Source organism: Hyposmocoma kahamanoa, unplaced genomic scaffold, assembly GCF_003589595.1.
Source record: "Hyposmocoma kahamanoa isolate Upper Pololo Valley unplaced genomic scaffold, ASM358959v1 217, whole genome shotgun sequence".
In the NCBI taxonomy this organism is placed as follows: domain Eukaryota; kingdom Metazoa; phylum Arthropoda; class Insecta; order Lepidoptera; family Cosmopterigidae; genus Hyposmocoma; species Hyposmocoma kahamanoa.
This window is the reverse complement of record NW_020653738.1, coordinates 95023-115370: the sequence shown is the minus strand read 5'-3', so window position 1 is coordinate 115370 and position 20348 is coordinate 95023. Positions and strand designations below refer to the sequence as shown.

Here is a 20348-nt window from a genome sequence, read left to right as displayed (position 1 = left end):
AGAGTGCCTTACAGGTCTGGACCAGCTAAATGAAAAATCACGGCCCTTAATCTCAATTAAGAATTTTGTATTGGTATTTCCATATACTTTTTAAATGCACTGGATTTATATTTTATTTACTGCGGAAAGTTGATAAAATAACAATCAAATTATAATAATAAACTAATACTCAGTTATTCTGTAATACAGGTCTTAATAATATTCTGTGGTAGGTACAAATTTTCACTACGACCGTTTGAGGAATGAGATAAGGATGGTACAAAAAAGATAGGATTGAAAGTGTCGTAATTTATTTCTGAACGGGGCGTCGGGGCTTAACTTTACAATTATGAACGTAAATAACTTTAGGAAATGAAACTATTTTTCCGGATTTAAATCGCGTATATTTGTTTTTTCAAACAAACCGACGTTTCGACCGAATCTTACTCGAGATGAATATAACGCGCTGAAGACCTTCCGCGAAGATCCTGAATTAGTCATCCTCCGTGCAGATAAAGGTAACGCGACGGTGGTCATGAATACGTCAGATTATAACAGCAAAATAACTGACTTACTATCGGATGAAAGCACGTATAAAAAGGTGAAGAAAGACCCTACCACCAAGATATTAAAAACAACAACTAACTTAATATCTAAGCACTCCGATACGCTGAAACTTGATGTAAGTGCGTTTGTGCCCTGCGTCGTGAAACCACCAAAATTGTATGGGTTACCAAAAATACATAAGGCTGACACCCCACTCCGTCCCATAGTTAGCCAGATTGACACACCAACCTACAAACTGGCTCAACACATGGCAAAGGTACTGTCACCATTGAGAGGGAACACTTCCACACATGTGAAGGATTCATACCATTTCATCAGTGGAATCAAAGATCTACGGTTAACTGATGATGACACCATGGTCAGTTTTGATGTTCAGTCGCTGTTTACCAACCTACCAGTAAAAGACTGCATTGAAATTGTACGTAGGAAGCTAAGGGAACATAATATGTCCATTGAATATGCAGAATTATTAGAACACTGCCTAACATCAGGCTATCTATTGTGGAATAATGAATTCTACCTACAAATTGACGGTATAGCGATGGGCTCCCCGGTATCTCCCGTTGTTGCTGATATTTTCATGGAAGACTTCGTGGAGCGAGTTTTACCCATGGCCCCAGCTAGGCCGAAGATTTTCAAACGGTACGTTGATGATACTTTCACAATATTACCTAAAGATAGCATACCTTCTTTCTTGGACCATCTTAATTCTTTTAGTACTAAGATCCAATTTACTATGGAACAAGAGAATTGTGGTACTTTAGCTTTATTAGATGTTTTAATTAAAAGAAATCCTAATAACACCCTAGGCCATACTGTATTTCGAAAGAAAACCCATACAGATAGGTACCTCAATGGTAATTCCCATCACCATCCTAGCCAGTTAGCTACCGTGGGCAAATCTTTGTTTCAGAGAGCATATGGTGTCTGCGACAGTAATCATCTGGCGGGGGAACTTCAGCATATAAAGCAAGTCCTACATGCGAATAAGTTGAGGATTCCACGCCAACGCCGCAGACCCCGTGTGAAACCACCTACAGTCGAGCGAAGACCTGCCATCTTACCTTACGTGAGAGGTGTTACAGACAAGATCGGAAGAATCCTCAGGCGTGCATCTATCAAGACCTATTTCAAGCCCCTGAGGAAGATTTCTCAGTTCCTGAGACCCGTGAAATGTAACATCCCCTTACAGGATGCAGGAGTTTACAAGCTTGACAGTGAGTGCGGTCTCTCTTATATTGGACAAACAAAGCGAAGTATTTGTACCCGCGTCAAAGAACATATAGCTGATGTCAAACACCGTCGCGTAAACAAGTCTGCAGTCTGCGAGCATGTCATGGATAAACCTACACATTCAATGAAGTTTGACAAACCCCAGGTCCTTGCAAAAGAAGTCCGTTATCTACCCAGGATGCTGCGAGAGGCCATTGAAATTAAAAAACATCCTAATTTCAACAGGGAAGATGGTTTCTCCGTACCACCAGTTTGGGATCCAGTATTTCCTCTAATGAAAAATCCCAAACAGACATAAGACTGCAGTACTAATTAATATGTTTTAGTTTATTCTAATTTCTATTAATAATTAATAATAAATTAAACCTAATAAAAATTCATTCAATAAAATAATTTGTAAAACTCAATGTAGCGTAAATTGGAATGTTTTTCTTTGTAAAATTAAAAATAAGGTATTTAATTAATAACTATTGTAACTATAGTGAAAAAATAGGGTGGTTTGCATTAATATTAGACATAACTGGTTGAAGACTGTACCACTTCAGTCAACCGTGACCATGGGACCTGTAAAGGGCCCGAAACGTCGGTTTGTTTGAAAAAACAAATATACGCGATTTAAATCCGGAAAAATAGTTTCATTTCCTATGTGTAACAATCGCGAAAACCTAAGAACTCGAAAATAACTTTACTAAAATTAAATTTATTTTTACGAATCTTTCAAAAATCATGTTTTTTCTCCAACTTATATTAAAGTTTAATAAATTAAAGGACTGTTATTTGATAATGTATTTTAATATGGATATAAATTTTTAGCCGACCACTTTGATTCACAGGTAAACAATATTAAAACGGATCAACGAAATAGATTTAAAAATGAACACGTTTCCACGATCCTACAAGTGAAACAGGAAGTAATAGTGCAGAATGGGTGCATACATTTTAGTGCCATTAAATATAAAAAATAAGTATTTTCTTCAGTATAGCCTAATATAGTATTATAATAGTAAGTAAGTATAATAGCTTTATGAACCCTGTTCAGAATGGGTCGTTTTGTAGAAATATGTGTTATGTAAAATTTATTACATAGATTAAACTGAAAAGCGACAGAAAGCGTCTGTAGAAATCTTTATGTTCGTGTAATAGCCAGGGTTTCAATGGCGGCACCATTACATCCAGGTTTATGGTTTCATTTTTGGTCGAAAAATTATTGCAGCAAATTTTTGATAATTCTTTTGCTCCGACTGTTGTATTATATGTTTTGTATTATAACTTGGTAAAGAATCAAAAATAAGATTTTAGTAAATGGAATTTGGAACAGCTCCGACTGTTGTGGTGGTCGAGCTGGGAGTGACCGTGGTACGAAAACAAAATGAGAAAGTGAAGGAAGACGGAACAATTCAAATTTAAAATTTAAAAACATGTAAAAAATAAAAAAAATGATAGAATACAAGCGGAGAGAGGCGATACAAAGAGGTGAGATGACGGTGTAAGGAGGCCACACCGTCACAAAACGATGATTTAATAAATACAAGTGGAGTTTAATAATAAGTTATGCGTTAGCATAATTTTAGCATTTTTCAAAAAAGTTTAGCAGATTTTAGCAGTTTTTACCCGAAAAGCTAGCAGGATTATCAATTTAAATCTGGTCACCCTGCACACGCTGTCAGCGGACATAACCTCACCTAAATGTGTTTATTTCTGTTTTACGTTACGACGAATTTCTGTGTTAAAAATGGTTAAAGTCAAAAACAAGCGAAACTCGGGACTCGCTGACAAAGTGCATAACAAACGGAAGGCTGATATTAAAAATAAAAGGTTGAATCCATTTGAAGTTCATATAAACAAAGAAAAGATTAAAGTTTTAGGTAAAAAATCGAAACATGATCGTGGGTTGCCTGGTGTTTCGCGCGCTAAAGCCATACAGAAGGTAACTCCTACATAAATAACATCTATATTGTACACAACAATGTATATACAGCTATGCTTAAATTGCCATAGTACTATAAGTGCATCGGGAATGTTTACTGGCGCTGTGTTAGAACGAGAGTTTCTTCTCTCAGGGTCGTATTCCAGAACTCTACTCAATGCTCAAGTCAGGATCTGGGTATGATTTCAAGCACTGAAAATACGACCCTAATGGCAGTATGAATTGAATGAATCACGATCACTTTCGTTCAAGATATTGAGTATGATTTCGAGTGCTTTAAACCATACTCAAATCCTTACATGAGCATTGAGTATTGAGTACTCAATTGCCCTCAGTTGCCCACTGTAGGGCATTATTAATTTTATTATAAAAAATTTCAAAACATATTTGTATGAACAGAGAAAAGAAACCCTGGGCACAGAAATGAAGCTCATGAATAAGACTAACACATTCATAGACCGTCGTATTGGTGAGAAGAACAACCAGCTGTCGGCTGAAGACCGTATGATTGCAAGATTTGCTGCAGAACGTGCAAAGCAGCATGGCAAAAAGAACATTTATAACTTGGCTGATGATGAGATATTGACTCACAGGTACTACTTCTACAGTTTTAAAACCTTGTGGCTCAAGCAGAGCACATGTCAAAACTTGGGTCAAGAGAAAATAGACAGCCTGCAGACAGACTGCAACTCCTTACCCAATGTTGTCCGTTCATAGGTGTATGAACCTCCTTACTGGGAAGACACCAGCCATAACCAGAGGACATTAAAAATTTTCGAAGTCAGGAAAATCCTTCAGTTTTAATGCTCTTGGCCTTGGTTCCGAATTGTAATTAATGGTGATCACAATAGATCAGTCAATGATTGCAGTAATGAGGAGCTGCATAGCCCTGAATGAATGAATGAAATGAATGAAGCCACACGAATAATAGATCTACTCTGGTCTGTTTGTATAGATGGCAGCACATCAAGCTACACATTGACAGATCTTGTTCTGTTGCAGTGGAGGTGATATTTGAACGAAAGTGATAGCTTGATGTGCTAATGACTATACATGTACTATCGTGATTCATTCAAGTACCTGATCTTGGACTTTCCATGCTTGCAGGTCGTCTATATACATACTAATTGGTTTTTAAGTTGACAAAACAGCAGTTCTGCCAAGTTTTTTTTTGTATTTTGATTGCCTTATAAATAAGATAAACTTTTTTATGTGCTTTTTGCAATGCAATCTATTCAATGTATCTTGGATATTTATCATTCTATCCTGCTTCTTCTTAATTACATTCTTGATGGAGAAGTAGTTATAGTTATGAATTCGTGTCTTGCAGTCCGAGTTACTATTAATTTTAACATACTTACTTGAAGAAAATTTGTTTCTGCTAAGGCCATTCTCATTGCAATAAGTAAAAACTTTATGTCGTTTAATTTCAGAGGACAAACATTAGAGCAAATAGAAAAGTTTGATGATCCCAAATCATCAGATGATGAAGATGAAGAAGGAAGAAAATTCGGTGGATTGGATGGTAAAATATATTTTTTTATTCTAACGTTCTCTTGCTACCTATCAACTAGCAATATGAAGATTGGTAGAGTGACATTCTATTCAGCATATCTACCATTTGAGGGAGTAAGTTGTACAACGAACGGTATTGGAACAAATTGTAGACTTCTACATTAATCTTGCAACCTGTAATAAAACTAGGCTTTGTGATTTCTGACCGCTATTTGACATGTGTAAGCATGTAACACGTCATATCAACAACGTTATCTTGTATTCGTTTGATTTATTATAATAATATATCCACCGTCAATTTTACGATACCAGCGTTTCTGTTTAATATCATGATATGATGAGATGAATAAGATGTGCACCACATAGGGTAACTGACAACAGTTGTTTTGTAACTCAGAGCTTTAAATCACAGATCAGGGGCATTGCCACCTTGAGATATGAAGTTTCTCATTATAAGTCGCCAGTGGCGAGGCGTCCATATAACTCTATTTTCACCGGCTTGCCTAAAATGTTCCACGTATTATCAAATAACACATTTTGTGCTAAATTTTGTTAACCAGTGAAATGAAGTATACTAGTACCTTGTGTGCTAACCAATCGTGTTTTTTGTTTTGTTCTGGCTTTAATAACAATTTTCATGCTTCATCCCTGTAAGTCCATAGCTTTCACCATCACCTTTCCTTTTAAAACCGGAGCATAGTAGGGCTCATTTCTGCTTGATAGCAGTAACAGGTGAGGTAACAGTACTTCCCTGAGCACAGTGTCCCACAGGGATCTCTACTGCTACTGAACAATTTAAATCTGTCATTATATGACAAACGATTTTTTTTAGACGAATTCGTGTCCGAAGGCCACTTTGGTGGAGGTATTCTATCAAAAACAGAGCAAGATGGAGCTAAATCGCACAAGGACCTAATAGAGCAGCTCATAGCCGAATCCAAGAAGCGTAAAGCAGAAAAACAGAAAGAAAAAGAGCAAACTTTAGACTTGACAGAAAAGTTGGACAGTGAGTGGAAGGATTTGCAACCTGTAGTATTCAAGCGGCCAAGGATGGAGGAAAAAAATGAAGAATCAATTATTGATAAGTTGTTAAGTAAAACCGAGAAGAAAAGTGCTGATTACGATAAGATGATGAGAGAATTGAAGTTTGATAGACGAGGCACTGTAAGTATTGATAATCCACATAATTAAACTTCACCGTTGCGTACGGAACTCTATTAAATTGGAACAAAAAATCTTCAACTTCTAATCATATTAGCATATATTTACTTTTATATGGGAATGTCGTATCTGCTAGTTTCCTATCCTGCAATAATAATACGCCTGTTACTAAATGTTACTAAACTTTTTTTATACTTCATTTTTTTTAAATTTATTTAGATTAGATTCCTCAGAAACTTAGATTGAAGTCCTTCCAGGTGCAATATTATAAATACTTTAGAAAACAAACTTAATTACCATTGTTTTACTACTATACCATTAATTTAAACTACTTTCTTAATATTTACGTTACTGTTCTGTGGTGTCATTGTAATTTTGAATGTGAAGTAAAGGATAATTCATTTATTTAAATTTAAACTGTAGGCATTAATAATTTCTCCTAATGTTTGACTCTGATTTTTAGCCATCAGACGGGTTGAAGAACGACGAAAAGCAAGCTAAAGAGGAACGGGAGAAACTGGAAAAGCTGGAGAAAGAGAGGCAAATGAGGATGTACGGTGATCACGAGATAGATGCGCCCAAAGTGCAACAAACTGCTGCTAAACACAGGTAAAGTGTAAAAGTTTTCTCTTGCCGCTTTTGTGGTTATCTTAGCTGGTCCAAAATATACATATACCATCTTGCCTGTCTCCCACTAGGGTTGATAGAGTCAATGAACTTCCACTGGCTACGCTTCCGAAAAAACTCTTTTGCCTCCTCCACTAGCATCAGTTTCTTCATACATGCCCGTTTTTTTTTGCTACTTTTCACCTGGCTTCTTAAATGTCACCACTATCCACATTTCAATACACATTGACTGTGTGATCTTGAGCCGTCAATCTATTAACATATCTATTTTTGCTACATAACCAAACCGTAAAAGCATTCCTTTTTCTATCCTGGCCTCCACATCATCTTTCACATCACAGCGTTCTTCTACACTGTTCTGCGTCTTTAAGAATAACACAATATTATAGTGTGCAAAGCTCTCATTCCTACATCATTCAACCTACTTATTTTTCTGCCATTCCCAACATTCGTTATTGTAACTTTATCTAGATATCTTTTATATCTTAATATTTCTGAAACAACATCTCACATTTTTCTTTTAAAGCATAAAAATTTCTCAACTTCTGTTATTAAATCAGCCTGTATATAAATATTCAATACTAATTAGTCAAGTAATTCCGCTTACAGATCGGCTGATGATTTAGATGACAATTTCGAATTAGAGGACGAGAAAGAATTCATGCTGGCTTATGACAAAGATGGAAAACCTCTGGTGCCCGATGATATATTGAAGACTTACTCAGGTACTGATATGTGGTACCATCATTGATCAGTTTCTCTACAAGATTTGGCCATGATACGCCCCTTCGAGAATTCTATTAACCCAATCGGAAAACTATTTATTTATATACTTATTAGTTGTATTTGTATGGACAACGGTACGTCAGACTACACATTTTTGTTCGAAAATCGCCTCCATTGCAACTCCAACTCCATTGCAACGGAACAAGATACGTCAATGTGTAGCTTGATGTGCTATACTATACATTAGACATGACCGCCGCGCCGGCGCGCCGCCGCCGCCGCCAAATGCAATCGGCACAAAGGGACGATAAGGTCGACGATAGATAAATGCCTATATAAAAGTTATAACGTGCAGGGAACAAGTTTGCAGGCAGGGAATTCCACTCCATAGCCGTTCGCCATATAAATGTGGAAGCGTAATGCTTCGTGCGAATCTTTGGAATATCCACAACATAGAGGTGGAACCCAAGTCTACGCCTAGTCCCCCAGTGATGGAAAGGGGAAAGCGGAATTAAATCGTGTAATTCCATCGCACACTCTCAATGATATATCCTGTAAAATACCGATAAGCTGGCAACTTTATGGCGATGTTCAAGGCTCTGCAGCTTCGTCTCCACCAATTCCGAGCCACCTCTTCTTGGCACGGTTGTCAATTGAATCAAAGGTGGCCAGTTGGTATGTAACAGAGCCATCCTAAAGGTGGCAACAGTACGCCATGTACGACCGGACTTGTGCTTGTACAACCGAAGCAATTGTCCCTATCTACCGACCCGAGAGATAGGGTTTTCCGGAGAGACTACGGGCTTGACGGCAAGACCAGGGTACAGCGGGCGTCCGGGCCAAGCCCTCCGCCAGTGATACGCCTTTGCGGGCGTCTCTGGCGGACCCGAACTTGGGTATGGACTCGCTGGGGTTTGTGGTTAGCTGCAGAGACGGACATGTTTGTCTGCCCCGGTTTTGCATGTGTCCGGGGCGTCTGTCTCGTGAGCAGCTAGCGCGTCTTAGTAGCGGTCTAGTTGAGGGCCTGTATGTGAGGAGATACGCGGGGCACGTGAGTTGCCCTTTAAGTTGGAAGCTATGTCCGGACATTGTCGAAGGACACTGCGACTGGCCTAGCCCGGAGAGCTAGTAGAGGATAAGCTAGATTGTCAATTTCTGGCGTCGCCCTTTTCACTACGCATACACAATATGGAAGCGTGCGCGTGCGTACGATCGGAGCACCTGATCGCACTGATAAAAAATTTATTACTATAGAAAATAAGTTTTTTTTTTTGAAAAACTATTTGTATAACGGTTTTTGTAAAAACAAAGACCGATATACAAATTCGTTTTAGGGTCGCTTTCGCGCCGCCGAAACGCCGCAGCCGCCACACTTTTTTGTCGGCGCACCTCCGCTGGTTGGTCTATTATCGGCGCTCATGTCTAGTATACATACAGCTATTTTTATAGGATCATCTTAATACAGCTGTGTAGCATTTCTATTTACTTATACATATAAAAAATAATAGTAATTAACTAATGGCTCCTTCTATTAAATAATAATAATAATAACGAATATCACAATAGTAATCAATTAGGCACATTTGTGTGTATGTGCCGATATTTTTGTTAAATTATAACATATTATGTTATTTCTCATCACAGTGCACACAGTAAAACTATTTCAAGTGTAATTTTGCTTACCTATGAAATAAAGATTTGACTTTGACATTGATTTCAATTCCCAACCGCTTACAGTTCCAAACGCTAAGCCGAAATTTGAAGACGGTATATCAGATACGTCAGAAGAAGATGATGACGATGATGAAGACGGTGATAGTGAAGGAGATGATAATGATGAAATAGCACAAGACGACGAAAAAGAAGTAGAATCTAATGAGCAGTCTGATGATCAAAGTGATGATGAAAGCCAAATAAAGACATGTAATGAAAACGTTAAAGTGAACAGAGAAGTTGATGCTGTTGAAAATAAACAAAAAGGGAAAGATGCAAACACAAAAGATTTAGAAAGAAATAATAAGCAAAAAGATAAAGATGTGAAAAGTAGTGCAGGAAAAGGATCACTTAAAATTTCTAAGAGTGATGAATTATCAAACAATGATGAAAATGAAGGTAATACTATGTTTATTTTATAGTATTGGACTCTAAATGTTTTTAATAATTACATCATTTATTTATTGAGATTGTTTTTGAAATAACTCGACTAGTTTTGTTATGATTGAATATAGAGATCGAACACACAAAACAATTTTCGTCGACCCGGTGGAATTTCAACCCACGTACATACTGCATCGTAATATTGCTCTAACCATCTGAGCCACTTACCGTGTCATTGAAATTCTCCTAGTGTTTTTGCTATCGGTCTTTAGAGAGATTGTCTAGTGAGAGAATTTTGAATAACCTTCTCACCGATTCAGCCGATACCTTTACAGGTATCACAACTAACGCAGAGGCGCTTTTCGATCAAATGTATCTATTGAGATTTTTTTGTAATAACTCTACTAGTTTTATTATGATTATGATTACAAATATCGAACATGCAGAGAAAATTTCGAACATTTACTTTTGAGACAGTGCTTTCGTTGAATTTTAACGTTGGCACTCATGTTTGTACTTCCGTTGTGTAATCCTATCACTTGTTCCGTAATAAATAATTATTTGTTCATTAAGGTTCAAATGACGACAAAGAGATTAATAATGAAGAATCCAGTGGGGAAGAAAGTGATGATGAAGAATCAAGTAGTGAAGACGGAGATAAAAATGATGATTTCAGAGATTTGAAGGTGTCCGATGAAGAGAGCGGTGATGAACTGACAGAGGATGTTGAAGACAAAATTACACTGTTCTTCGATGTTAAAGGTGATGAAGGAGAGAATTTAAAGGTAAGAGTGTTCAAAACGATCTGAACCTGTTTTAATCTTTTTCAAATAAAACCTGTTGCTTTTTTCTGGTTTCGTCTGCACCACATTTTGTTATATTTAATAAATTACACAATTTGTAAGAAAATGATTAAAATTTTGTTTCAGGATCTTCTGTCAGACAAAACGCCTACCCAACAATCTACTACTTTACAAAAATTGATTCAAAGTTACGATCCCGGATTATCCGAGAATAACAAAGAAAAACAAAGCCGGCTATTTGCTCACATGCTTCAATATATTAACGACATATTCACCGACCTACAAAACGAAGGAGATGTTATTAAAGCATTTTTGATATTTGACAAACTTGCTCCACATTTCTATTCTTTAACACAAACAAACAAAGTGTCTTCTAAGAAATTTATAGTCGAATTACTAAAAGAAAAACATGACAAATTCAAAAAGAATCCCAGAAAGGTTCCCGATTTAGATACGTTGATATTTTTCAAATTAGTATCATTACTGTATCCTACTTCTGATTTCAGACATCCAGTAACGACGCCATCTTTAGTTTTTATGTCCGAAATTCTTACTTTATCCAAATTCAATAACGCATATTCGGTTTCAAGGGGATTATTTATTGTTGCGTTAGTTCTAGAATACACAGCTTTATCAAAAAGATTTGTTCCATCTGCCATAAACTTTTTAAGAGGAATATTATATTTGGCGGCAAATACTTCCATATTAAATCCTGTACAAGTCGTCCCGCCATTCAGATTACACAAAGACGCCAAAATTTTGAATTTAGCAGACGATTGTAGCGAAATGGAAGTCGGCGACAAAATGGCGGCAAGAGATTTAGTTTTAAAAACCATTGACAATGGTTTTAAAATAACCAGTTTATTATCATGTGCGATGATGTTAAAAGAGTTTTTCAATAATTTTAATGACTTGGAAGCTCAGGAATGCATTATTAAGCCGCATTTACATCTGTTTAGTTGGATCGATTTGGAGTTATATCCAAAGAAAGTAGCGAGCAAAATAACCGAGACGGTGAAATTTATAAAAGAAGGCTTAGAAATGAAGACATATACACCGTTGTCGAGGGAAAAGAAGAAGCTTAAGATCTTAAGATTATACGAACCAGATTTCCAAGAATTGTAAGTAACATTATCATTATTTCACTCTCAAAAGTAGTAGTTTATGCCATCGTTGCATAATGAGGATTCTTAAAGTCGAGTACATTGTTTAGGTCACGAGGCTTTGCCGAATGGCCTAAGTAATATAGGTCCGAGATTTTAAGACCTATTTATGTAATGGTTGCATATAATACTTTTTTAACAAGTAAATAAAATTATGAAACAGAAGCATTGGTAACAATCCATGAAAACAAACGCTTTTTTAAATAAACCCATTTCTTAGGGTAGGCAAAGGTTCCACCATACAGCCTCTTCATATATTTAGACGAAAGCCAAACAAACGTTACAAAACAAAAAACCAAAGAGATAGAATAGAACTGGCCAAGTACCGCATATAGTTTAATCATTATTTTTTTAATAAAGACCTTGCAAATATTGTTATTTTTGTAACACAGCTTCACGGATAGCAAGAGCTCGAAGCTGACGCGCGAGCAGGCCGAGCGCGCCCGGCTGGAAAACAAGGTCAAGAAGGAGATGAAGGGCGCCCTCAGGGAGATCCGGCGGGACAAGGCGTACATCGCTTCTGTCAAGATTCGGCAGAAGATACAGAGGTATTTTTGTACATTTGCCTGTTTGAGACAACTTGATTTTCGCGGAGAAAGCTTTAGTTCTAAGTGGGCTTTTACTATTATTTACTAGTATATTCGAATCCGTGCCAGTTGCTCTAACGGCGAAAAAAACTAAAAAACTATGCACTATAATAATAATTCAACGCATACACTCATAGCCCCGCCACATAATATACACGAATTACACCCAAATTCACGAGAGAAATAAATGTGGGCCATACAAATATTTCCGCGAATCGAGGCCGGGACCGTTTGGCCACGGAAGTAGTTAAAAGCTCGGATTTATATACTTCATAATACCATGAAATTTACACCTTCTTGGGTTAAGTTAAGGTTTATTTTAAGTAAAAGTAAACAACCGAGACTCGTGGTAGCTCGAAGTAGTGGTCTGTCCTTGTCTAACAAGTTGCCAACGCTAAATAAAATCTTCTTGGGTAGTGTCTTGTCTATTAAGTTTTTTAAATTTTGGATATATTTGCTTAAAAGTAATATTTTATGCTTTTACTGTAATAATACAAAATTATGTCAACAATGAAACCATCTATTATGAAGTAGCACATCAAATAAGTATACAAATTTGTTTTATGAAATAATATTAGTAGTTTTGGTCATCCATAAGCGGCCACATTTTCTGTAAAAACTAAAAAGTTAAAAACAATATGGCTGACTGAAAAATTAATGAACACCCTATTAGAAAGAGACACATTACTACTTGATGCCTTTCACTCGGCTCGTTTTATTAACTTAGTGCGCGGTCCAGTTCAATATACTAGTCTGTGGTTAAAACACACTGGATAAACTAAGTAAGCCTACAAAGGCGCGGCTGATAATAATCTAAATTATCTTTCTACAGCGACAACATCCGCAAAGCAAAAGTGAAACAGATCTACAAAGACGCGGCCATACAACAAGGGGAATTGAACAAATTGAAACGCATGAAGTGATCTTAATTATGTTTATTTTTTTATGTAAATATAATCTTCGATAAATTGTATACAAATGTTTATCTTAAACCTAGTGTGCCAGTGGCGAAGAAATGATAAGTAGTGAAGTTGAAAGTTGCGACGTTATTACATACCACTGAAAATCATAGGGTCGTATTCCAGAACTATACTCAATGCTCAAGTCAGGATTTGAGCAGACTTGAGTATGATTTCAAGCAATGGAAATACGACCCTAATGGCAAGGACTGAAGTATGATTTCTAGTACTTTGAATCATACTCAAGTCCCGACTTGAGCATTGAGTAGAGTTCTAGAATACGACCCATAGACAAGTTCTACAACCAGCACAAAACAAAAAACAAGAGTAAAATAACATTTGCAGGGTTGCCAGTTTTCATAAAATTTTAAATAGCTAGCTTTTATCGATAGTTTTATCGATAGATTGAGAAAGAATTGTGAATGTTACAACGTTCTAATGACCACTTATTGCGTTGTTCAGTGATTTTCAGGTAAGTTTTTTGTACTCCATTTTGGTGACAATTTCTTTTTATCGAAATATTTATAGAATATCATCGTGAAGCATTATTTAATATTCGAATGCGGTAACCTGAATCATTTTTTTTAATATTCGAGTAACTAAAAAAAAAATTGTCACCAAAATTGAGTACAAAAAACTTGTACTAAAATCAATTTTTATTTATGTAACACACAGTTCACAGTAGTAAAAGGTACAGTTGATTTACTAAGAGAACTCCGCGATAATAATATACTTCGTCGGACAAAGTAGTCAGGCGTTCCGTACTTGCGCGGTTTGATTGTCGAATAAAATCAGCCGTTTTTTCAAATTAAGTTAAATTATTATGCCTAGATTTTTGAATGGCCAGCTGATGGAAATCATTTCATATACACTCTTCGCCACTGTAGTGTAAATATAGACTATAAAATCATTGTTAATTTAATTGACATACTTAGTATAGCTATTGGGAGTATTTTTATGTAGCCAGTTGAAGTCACCTGATTGGTCAATTTGACATTGACGTGTTATTTCTTTGGTGATAAACGCCCGTTTATAAATTAGAAAACAATACAAATTGAACTCGATTAGAACTTTCTAGAACTTTTGAAAACAAAAATATTCATGGAATTCACAAACATATCGCTAGAAATGTAATAACGTCTAACATGCATTGGAAAGTATTATAGGAGAGTGATTTAAAGTTTTTTTTTTTTTTGAGAAAAAAATCATAACTAATTTTATATGTTATATGGAAAAACTGAAATTTTCTAGTTTTTCATATTGTCGGCTTAGTGCAAGAAGTCATTAATTGCGATGTAAGTAATATGGCAATTAATTACTACTTGCACCGAGCTGACGATATAACAAATAATTATAGAGTATTTGACAATTTATTCATATTAAACAAAACAATATGTGTACAGTATAATAATATTAGTGATTATTATTTAGGAAAATATTTTTCCGGATTTAAATGCGTATATTTGTTTTTTCATACAAAACGACGTTTCGAGCTCTTTACAGGTCCCATGGTCACGGCTGACTGAGGTGGTAAAGTCATCAACTAGTTATGTCTAATATTAATGCAAACCACCCTATTTTTTCCCTATAGTTACAGTATTTCCTATGATGAAAAATCCTAAACAAACATAAGACTGCAGTACTAAGTTTTAATTTATTCTTTTCTTAATAATTATTAGAAACTAGTGGAGTAATTTCATAAAAATAATTGAATATCTGATGGTCAAACATCGTGACATTTAATAAACTTAAAAAACTAATTGCAATTAATTTTCAGCACATATGTGATCCCTATGCTCTATTTCGTCCTATCCGCCCCTACTTCTTTACCTTCCCCTCGTCACCATTCTCGTCTTTATTAAGCGTCCAAATCTTGTAATTAAGACATGTGGCGAATCCCAGCCACGCCAAATACGGCACCATCAAGTATGCAGCGTGCGAGTTGACGCTAGCGAAACTTATTGCGCATACTGTAGCTGCAACGTCTATTGCGCCTATGTGGAGAAGGGCCTGTGGATAAAGAATACATCACAATATACAATAATGAAACGGCACAAAGTTGTATGAAAGTTCTCTGGTAACTTGTCTACTTGTTGCAATAGTATACCTTTATTAATGGATTTTGAAATAACAGTTTTAACTTTTTGACATAAATAACATAATTCTGAGGAGACAGTTGAGTACATCAGGCTAAATACACACTGAGGGTCGAGCGGTTGGAGTCCTGACACGACGTGAATTTTAATTCATTTGTGGTGGTGAGAGTGCCAACCGAACATCTCTCGACCTTCATGAAAGAGGAGTTTTGGCCGAAGGGTGTCACATATCGGCGCTCGGTTACCTGACACCAGATTGCGCCACACGTCGCCGACAAGTGCAATTCGTGTAGATAGTTATTGTTATATTATATTAGTCATGTGGCCCGAATTAAGTGAATAAATTTAAAAAAAATATCATTCGTTTCCGACGTTTAAATAAAATTGTGTTAGCCCAATGGGGATAAGTTTCATCCCTTCTCACTCTTTAATTCTTTGAGTTATGTATGTAGTACATATGCGAATGCGTGATTATTTATGCAATATATTATTAACCGACTTCAAAAAAGGAGGAGGTTCTCAATTTGAACTTTTTTTGTATATACTCCGGCCTTGAATTTGTGAAACGATTTTGATGACTTTTTTTTATTGGGCAGAGTGTACCTTAGTATTGGTCCCGTTTAATTTGAAAGAAATATACCACCTCTAAGGTGGAATATTTCTTTTTAATAAAAATGTTATTATTTATATGATGTACATAGGTATATATTTTATGATGAAATCTGATGAAGAAAGTTTACAACTAAGCCCTCTCTTTAGAAGAGATCGACCTAACAGTGTGATATATAATAAATTAATGATGTTATTCAAGAATATACTTTATATTAAGGCCGTTAGTGAGTTATTTCAAATAAATTCTGCAGATGAATGGCAGCTTCGTGTATTAGCCAACAGCTGTACTGCATACGCCATTCACTCAGTTAGCTGGTGATTGTACACATTTTTGCAAAAATAATTAAATTCGCAAAATAAAACGTTTTGTCCTTTGTGTTGAATGCATGTACAGACAACAGCACATCAGACTACACATTTTTGTTCGAAAATCGCCTCCAGTTCAACGGAACAAGATACGTCAATGTGTAACTTGAAGTGCTGTTAACTGTACGTATTAGCAGATTTATTTCTGGTGGGCACTTCTGTAAGTGGTTAGTTATTAAGTAAGTGTCAACAACGCCAGGCTGAAATCAGTACCATGTGTCACACAGCCACAAAGATTAAAAATGAGCCTGTTCCGGAAGGAACACACACTGTTGTTTTTCCGCTAGTATTGTTATATGTTCTGTTTGTATTATTGTGTGTCGTAAATAATGGTTTAAAGTATAGTTTACAAAGTTACCAGTCCAATTCTGTGGAATCTGAAGAAGACGGGTGTCCACGTCCAATTTAGTACCAACTGTCCACCATATAGAGCAAGTGGCAGCACGGATTCATCTGTAAAACAGCATTTTACATAAAAATTCACAGCCAATAAGTTATTTTTTTTATATATATTCAAAAAATTTGCATTTACACCTGTTTTGGTAACTGCTCTATATATTACATAATATATTTAGTAGCAGTAGAGTTCTTTGTGTCAGTTTATCCTATTTTTGCCAGCAAGTAGTAGTTTTGAAGGGAACAAACTAGTGGAGTAATTTCACAAAAAATAATTGAACATCATGATAGTAAAACATTGTGACATTGAATAAACTTAAAAATTACAATATGCAGAATTTTTGAGCTTTCCTCAATGGGAAAAATTTCTTTTGAAGGATTCTTGACTTACTAGTAAACCCACCACAATCCTTATATATCATATAAGAAGCATAGCCCATGCCGGTATACAGAACAGTCCATGCCGGACCAAAAACCCAATTGGGTGGGTTCCAACTGGGTTTCTTAATGGTCTGGTACCAAGCCTTGTTATCAGGCTGTTTCACTTGGCCCATCATTGTAAGGGTGCTAGCCCATCCGCCTGCATTTGGAAGCAGTATAGCTCCTACTAAGGTCCAGTCCGGCATTGTTAGCTGGAAAATGAAACGTAAAATTATTATGGGTAAGTATAGACCTAAATCCCTTGTTTACAAAAGATCTGTGCCCAGCGGTGCGAACTTATAGCTATGCGTAGTGTGACTCTTTTATCAATCTGTTTAGTGGTGCCCACATCTGACCATAGACTTCACCATTAACTTGCAAAAGTATCTGACTTTGAACAGGTCGTCGCTCCACCTTATACGTGGCTGTTTTTAACTGCGTTTAACAATTTTATTCGTAGTTCTCACTCGGTTAGGTTTCTTTTACTGATTTAGCCAATGATGCTATAACTACAGTAACAAAACAATATACTACCTGGCGGCCTAGTTAGTACAACACGCCAGATTCATGCAAAAAATAAGAATAATGTAGAAGAATACAAAGACAGTCTTACGGCTATGTCTACGTCTTTGAAACAAAAATAAATTATACTACGTAGGTGTTTACCTAAGTTGGTCCTCCACTGTTAAAGTATTTGAGGTCAGGAACAATAATATTATTTTAAATCGAAGTCTAGGGTCCGGTGTTACTTAAAAGGACTTATATTTAAATAGTTCAATTATATAATACGTAATCTATAACGAAATTACGAATGATAAAAAGTGATAAGATAATGAAATATCACGAATTATTTCATGGTTCTATCTTTTTTCTTCGTTAACTAAATTATTATAGCTTTCTCTTTCTCAATTGGAAACGTTCTGTTGTACGTATTGTATTTTGTTTGTTATTAATGTAATATATTACTTTTTTGTTCTCTGGTAATATTATAATAATACAATACATCTAATGTAATTAATTTGTTTTAAGTAGTTCTGAAAATAGTATTTATTGAAAATTTAATTTTGCTTTTGTCATTGTAATTCATTATCTGAGATTTCTGAGAAGTCATACTCTAACGAGTTGTCAATATTTTTGTATACTGCTTCAAACAAATCTTAGGGATGGAAAAAGCATAAAGGAAGTAGTCTAAGCTTGAAACTGAGTAAATACAAATCCCCTAAGATGTACATGTATAATAACAGAGAATAGACATTATGAATTTGTGACTTGTACGGTCGTATTCTAGAACTCTACTCAATGCTCAAGTCAGGATTGCACTGGAAACACAAGCACTGGAAATACGATCCTAATGGCGGGGACTTGAGTATGATTTCGACTGCTTTACACCATACTCAAATCCTGAATTGAGCATTGAGTAGAGTTCTAGTATCCGAAAACGTCACGTACGAAACGTTCTGGAAAGACGACCCTAAACGCAAGGACTTGAGCATAAATTTCTAGTGCTTTAAATCATACTCAAGTCCTGACTTGAGCATTGAGTAGATTTCTGGAATACGACCATTAGACTTGAAGCAAATAGAGATATTTCAAAGAGTACCTTGTTATGTACTGAGATAATTTGCGTATTTCGAAATAGTCAATCCAGTCAGTCATCTGACAAATGTCACTCTAGATTATATTCCTATTAAATTGAAAAGGTTACAAAACTTGTTGTTTTCTATCACTATTTAGAGTCTATTCAATTTTCTCGATATAAGATACTTTTGCCGGTTTTGTTTATCGTACCTTGTCGTACATTAAAGTTTTCCCCCGGGTTTAATCCTATCAGCTGAATTATTAATTCATACGATTTCCCAAACCTAAAATATGTAAGTAACCTTTGTTTTTATTATGCTTCTATATAATTAACATTTTCTAGAATTTTTGCCGGCGTAATTGCGTGATGTATAAATAATGTAAATATAAAAATTGCGTAATTCATTGAATAATTGATTAGAGCGATACAGATGATATTAGTCATCGTGAATCTTGTTAAGTTCTAAAGATTGCGGTCATCGTTGAATTTTTGGAATCGTCTCGTGATTTGGTAAGTACCAATAAAAAAAAGTATTTTCGGATTAACGTGGGATATTGAGCATAATCAGCGAAGTTTTGACTACCTATCTCGTCGTTAGTTTGTTGATTAACCTAGAAGGTTGTGTAAACAATCTAATTTTAGCGATTTTTGGAGTTTTTCTACAGAGACCGAGATAGAGAAGATTGATGTTTAAGCTGATCTTAAATGGTTAGACAATTTTTTCATTCAGTTTGATACCTCTTAGCGGCATAGTAAGTTTAAGGAACGTGTTTAAAAAAGACTGGCGTTTTAAATAGTTTAAAGACTTTTTTAATTTGTGCAACTATGACTGAAGCAAATAACGAAATTGAAGGTGTCCAAAGGTGGCTGTTGTTTTATTTGTTTTAATTCTTACTTTTATTATTTTTATGCTGTAATAGCCTGTTGGTTTTGAAGGTTGTGGTTTGAAATACTGGCTTGTCTCTCTATCTATCTATCTTTCTCTATTTATCTATCTATCTTTAAGTTTTTCGGAATTGATGTATAAATTTTCATTTGAAACGAGTTTTTCGGTGAAGGAAAACACAAACCTGCTTTGTGAGAAAAGCAATTTAATGATATGCATGAAGCTCCCAATTCACGTTGGACCCTTATGGGAATTACAGCCCATGCCTGCCAAAACCTCATTGTTAGAGGAGACCAGTGCGCAGCAGTGGGACACACAGGCTAACTCGTTATTATTAATTTTATTAACATTTTTTTCCAATCTTATACTTACCTATTACTCTATATACGTTACCTATAGTGAACTGACACTGGTGATAATGGCCATAATTTTTAGAAAACTAATACTGGCACAAGCAACGTGACTGCCATAAAGAAAATAATAATAACTAGCCGGACATTGCTGCTGGTACAGATAGTTGAAAGTCTGAAGTGCAGGATAACAGAAGCATACTTACATTGCTTAAGAATATGTACCTACATTCTTGACATTTGTGTCGATAATCATTGTTGCTTCTATTTAGCAGTGAATGTTGAAATTAAATTTAAAA

General features: G+C 35.7%; 2 protein-coding genes across 3 annotated transcripts; one reads left to right on the top strand and one right to left on the bottom strand.

The window, feature by feature from the left end:
* Positions 1-3511: 3511 nt before the first annotated feature.
* Positions 3512-13447, top strand: LOC113227807 (nucleolar protein 14). The gene is made up of 11 exons (XM_026460833.1): positions 3512-3706; positions 4106-4299; positions 5140-5231; positions 6054-6385; positions 6846-6991; positions 7619-7734; positions 9473-9847; positions 10406-10617; positions 10762-11756; positions 12191-12346; positions 13218-13447. Exons 1-11 carry the CDS (start codon positions 3512-3514, stop codon positions 13306-13308), a joined length of 2904 nt encoding a protein of 967 aa, XP_026316618.1. The 3' UTR covers positions 13309-13447.
* Positions 13448-14811: 1364 nt separating this feature from the next.
* LOC113227806 (translocator protein) lies at positions 14812-18023 on the bottom strand. Of its 2 annotated transcripts, none has more exons than XM_026460832.1 (4): positions 17901-18023; positions 17218-17446; positions 16777-16871; positions 14812-15354 (listed from the first exon to the last, which is right to left on the bottom strand). In XM_026460832.1, the coding sequence occupies exons 2-4, from the start codon at positions 17438-17440 to the stop codon at positions 15163-15165; spliced, it is 510 nt and encodes a 169-aa protein (XP_026316617.1). In that variant the 5' UTR covers positions 17441-17446; positions 17901-18023; the 3' UTR covers positions 14812-15162. The 2 variants fall into 2 exon arrangements, with proteins under 2 accessions (XP_026316617.1, XP_026316616.1); XM_026460831.1 differs by having other exon boundaries at positions 14816-15354; positions 17206-17446.
* Positions 18024-20348: the final 2325 nt, after the last annotated feature.